General features: G+C 38.0%; 1 protein-coding gene across 1 annotated transcript in view; it reads left to right on the top strand.

The window, feature by feature from the left end:
* Positions 1 to 5,000, top strand: part of LOC107706413 (glycine N-methyltransferase-like) — a 25,379-nt gene that overhangs the window by 16,673 nt on the left and 3,706 nt on the right. The window contains exons 2-4 of the mRNA XM_016510127.1: positions 4,543 to 4,670; positions 4,762 to 4,875; positions 4,955 to 5,000. The exon at positions 4,955 to 5,000 is cut by the window's right edge and continues 97 nt beyond it. Of these exons, the coding sequence (XP_016365613.1) occupies positions 4,543 to 4,670; positions 4,762 to 4,875; positions 4,955 to 5,000 (288 nt within the window). The remainder of the gene's footprint in view (positions 1 to 4,542; positions 4,671 to 4,761; positions 4,876 to 4,954) is intronic.

The raw sequence follows: 5,000 nt of genomic DNA on the forward strand, positions 1-5,000 counted from the left end.
AGGTCTATATTAGAGTGCCTCTCCATATTAATCTGGTTAAATGTAAATTAATTTAATCTTACTCCGCGGTATATGAACTGTGTTGATCCGGGATGTTGTCATTGCGATCGTGATGACCGTAACATAATTCTCCCGTTTGCATTGTGATCTGTATTTTTACATATTTATTTTAATATATTTTATTCAATTCAATTCCAGTTTATTTGTATAGCGCTTTTTACGATACAAATCGTTGCAAAGCAACTTTACAGAAAATTAAGTTTCTACAATATTTAGTAGTAGCTTATCAGTGGTGCCTGTCAGTTTATGTACATGTGGCAGAAATGTACGGAAAAATCAATTAAAGACGCAATCAAACAGACGATGAACACTATTAACAGCAATTATTATATGATGAAATCAAACTTATAGCAAAGTTTGGTAGTTCTGTATGTTTTATTAGGTCAGTAAACGCAAGTCCTAATGCATCATTATCAATGTGAATGTAATTAAAATCTCTGACAATTAGCGTTTTTTTAAAGGTAACCAATAGGTCTGAGAGGAAATCTGCAAATTCTTAAACCTGTAAAACCTGTATCCTGTTTTCTGAGTAACATTGAGAATATTAATATATAATATTATAAATCTTTTATATATCCCTCCATGGCATATTTAAGTCCCACTTGAAGAAATTTTAAGCTTCGTATTTAAATATATATATATATATATATGCTTTAATATATCCAACTTTAAAATGACTAAACGTATATGTTTTCCTTTTGGGCTCTGTGTGAGACTAAGTTATAAGTAATAAATTAAGTTGATTCGTTTGCATAGTCATAATTTCTTTTTGCTGCCAAACTTTTGCTGCAGCAGAAGCGTTTATTACTGCCTTGTAAATGCATTTAAATGTATTACATTTTTAATAAAGACATCTCTTAATCCTCAGCAGAAAAGTGAATTGCGCTGACTCACTTGCGCTGAGAAGTGAATCAAACTGATGCTTTTGAACTGATGCCGTTTGCTGCACGTGTCACACTTTCAGGTGCACGCGCTCCAGAGTTACAAACTCTGGTTCAATCTCTGACCTGTCAGACAACGTTTATATCAAGCTTTGTGAGCCTGCTTATCCTGATCCTAACCACGTTGGCTTTATCGGGTTTTATCAACTCAAAACTTACTCTGCAACTCTGAGTTTGTTCATCTCGCTTCGTGCTACAGGCCACTGGACAATAGCACAGATACACAAAAATAGACAGAATAACAACGAAAGAGAAGTCAAAGTGGAATAAAAGAACGCAATGTTGAGCAATCCACTGCAAAAACTATCAGTGTGACAGTAAAAACCTTGCCGGTGGCCTGACGGCTGATTTTGCGAGATTGAGGTCTCTGCAGAGCAAAAGTGGGCGTTTCTCAATCATGCAATCAAAATGATCCCCCTTACCTAACCCCACCCCTAAACCTACCGTCACTATGACGTCAGCCAATCAGGAAACATGGTCTTAAAACGCCCCGATCTGGTAACTCCCATTACTTTCCTGCAGAGACCTATACTTGTGCCTTGTCCAAATACCCACACTTGCAGTCTTTGCACTTGACCACTTGATTACTTATATGAAGTATTTCCTGTATTTGGTTCAAGTGAGCATGAAGACCACAAGTGTGTGTTCAACATTTCATTACCTGATGGGACACACTTATTGTACGGGACATGTGAATATATTTTAATTATTCCACAAGTTTTGACGCGTATCTTCCTAGCTTGTGTTCATCACTCGAAGTCCATAGTTTCCTTTTTTGGTGGTTTTTATATTTTTGCCTTCCCAATGTACGAAAGTTATCATTTCCGATTTTGTCATTCGATAATAAATCGATAATAGGCTAAATCATAATTCGGTTAGTCTTGACTGGCAGAGCTATACGAATCGGCTCGTCTGTTGCGCGCTTCCGTCAAACGGTTTCGAACAGAGTAATAGATGCGCGGGACTCGAGGAAGGAGAGGAACCAGCTAGGCCTGTCACGATAACAACTTTTTGTTGTGCGATATATTGCCCCAGAAATAATTGCGATAAGTCCTTACCTTCTTTTCTCTCTAAATTAAGGGTGCACAGCACACTATTGCTGAAAAACACAATCACTACTTAGCAGTCAGATGTCTGTATATGCACAAAGGCACAGATCCCTAAACAAGGCCATATCTGCAGATGAAACTTTGTTTGTAGAAGCATTTTTTAAATTTGAACTAGCACCTCATGACTACACCACGTTATGTACGAGAAGCTGCAAATGACACAGGCACAAGTGGAAGGTACAAAACGTGGTGGCATTAATTTGTAAGTAAATATAATGGGCAATGTATTGCGTCACCAAAAATTATTGAGGTCATGTACATATATTGCGCGATAAGTCGATATATTGATTATTGCGACAGGCCTAGAAGCAGCCAGAAGAAGCAGTGAAATGTAGCAAAATGACTGACCTGTTCAGGGATTCAAGTGCAGGTCAGTTTCATCAGTAAATACGCTACTGTAGTTTTGTCTTTATTAACCTAGTTGAGTAGGCTATTAAACTGCTTTTAGGCTATCAGGAGCACCCCATTATTATCATCAATCAGAATACTGTGCTAAAGGGCATCATTATTGATTGTAAAGTTACATTAATCAATTTAGCAGACATATTCATATGGATTTATTGTATAGGGAGGGAGCTAGACCAGACAGCAACACAAAAATATGAGTCACAGCCTAATAATGCAATAGTGTGTTCAATATTAGGATTTTTCAATAAAGGTATTGTACTAATTTTGACATTTAGGCACTTTAGAAAATGTGTTTTAATATATTTGTATGAAATATACTGTAGGTTTGTTAAATCTTGTGCATTTGAGTCATTTTAAGATAAATAACAACATTCTGTGCTAACAATTGCAATGAGATGGTTGTTTTGCAACAAGGTGGACACAGTTCTGTTCATAACAGTAGACCTGCTGGTGAAGATGTGACAGTTACAAGGGGGGAAAAAAGGGAGAGACAGAGATATTGGGGAAAATGAAGAGGAAAAGGGAAGTGAAGGGTGCAGTTCAAGAGAGAACCTTTAATTATTTTCCACGGCCCCAGACTAAGGATTTAGACCTTTTTATATGATGGCCATACAAATAATAGGGTTGTCTGTGGTTTCGGAATTTGTTGTGGGTGTATAGGATGGCCTGGATGAATGTGAGATTTCCCGGCCTGAAATTGCATCCCAGTCCGGCCCTGCATAGCGCTGTCTTATGCACCTGCAACTTTAACTGTTTTTAGTCTAGTAGTAAACTTAATTCCTTTTAGGAACTGCAGGTCCTAGCCATATGATTTGTATGGATATGACACTAAGTTAGAATGAGCTTATGCAACTTTACACATTTACTATTACTATATTATTAGTTACTATTAACGTTACTCCACTAGGTCTGAAATATACATTTTAATCCCCTGGAACACACTACAAACATGATGATCTAGATTCTAGAACATGATGCATTGCTGTGTCTGTCATAATCAAATAATTCTGGAGAAAGTGGCTGTGTGTGTGTGTGTGTGTCTACATAAAAAGGTTTTTTTTGTTTACAGTCTTCCTTTAACGGACATTAATATAAGACAAATTTCAACAGAAACTGACAAGGTTTCTAGAGAGCAAAGGTTTTCTGAAAAAAAATGGGAAGACTTAAACACAGACCAGAAGTCTGTAAAATAATTTGTTAAAAGGATTTGATGATCTCTAGTCTAGTGATTATTCGTTATTGTTGTCATCGTTCAGGTTGTATTTCAGCTTTAATGTACGGTTTTTTAAACAAAGCAGCGATATTTGCTATAGTGACAGCAAGAAGCTAGTGGACTGCCGAGTCGCTTTCACTCCAAAATGGCGGAAGCGTAGGGCTGCTGCTGGGCGCTGCTGTTGCAATGGAACATTCTACTGGCTTTCACTTCTTGTCAGTATAAGTTATTTGGCACAATGGGCGCATGCTGCTCCTGCTCTGCATACGCACTGCTTGCGCATCTAGTGTGAAACAGGCGCTGTTGCTTTAAGATCTGACAGATAGATCAAATATTTTGACACATCCATATTTCTCCCAACTGTTCAAGTTCACTTAAGACAAAACCGACTGCATTTACATGAATAGTATTAGTCTCCAAGACGGGCATTTTGACATAACTTTTCATGTAAGTGTGTAGCAATAACAGAACTTAAGCGAAAGAGAACTCGGCATTCGCACACTGACTGAGAGGCACGTTCTGTGGCCGCAGTTTCGGTGTGTGAGCACAGAAACCTGTCGGCTTTCAAATGCTGGACAAGACTTAAAAACACATGCAAATACTGAATATCACTTTCGTGATAATGCATCGAGTCAGTGACATGTCCGTCAAATGTCCCTGGACTCGGTTTGACTCGGACATATTTTCCGAGTTGAGTCCGAGTAATAATGCATCCGAGTCCGTGACAAGTCCGAGTCCTTTAAAAATTGTATTTGAGACCGGACTCGAGTCCGTGTACCCCAACTCTAATATTATTATTTTTTTTTTAAAGGGTGGATTCCATCATGTTGGTAGAAGAGGGATTTAAGGTGGTTAGTGTGGATGCCAGTGACAAAATGCTCAAATATGCTCTTAAAGAGAGATGGGAGAGGAGAAAAGAGCCTGCCTTTGATAACTGGGGTAAGTGGAGATCCCTGTTTTGAGTGGGTGACTTTACTGTTATGCGAGAATCAGTTAAATGTTTCTTCATGGTCTGGACATTTTATTTCAGTAATTGACGAGGCCAACTGGCTAACGTTACCAGAAGATGTTAAAAAACCTGGAGATGGGTTTGATGCAGTAATCTGTCTAGGCAATTCATTTGCTCATTTACCAGACTTCAAAGGTAAGAATACCAAAGCAAATAAGTTGTAATATTTTTTTTTACGGATTTGTCTATTTAACCACTTTCTCATATCTCACAGGGGACCAGAGTGAACAGAAGCTTGCCTTACAAAACATAGCCAGCAT

This window comes from Sinocyclocheilus rhinocerous, unplaced genomic scaffold, assembly GCF_001515625.1.
Source record: "Sinocyclocheilus rhinocerous isolate Xijiao unplaced genomic scaffold, SAMN03320098_v1.1 scaffold1466, whole genome shotgun sequence".
In the NCBI taxonomy this organism is placed as follows: Eukaryota; Metazoa; Chordata; class Actinopteri; order Cypriniformes; family Cyprinidae; genus Sinocyclocheilus; species Sinocyclocheilus rhinocerous.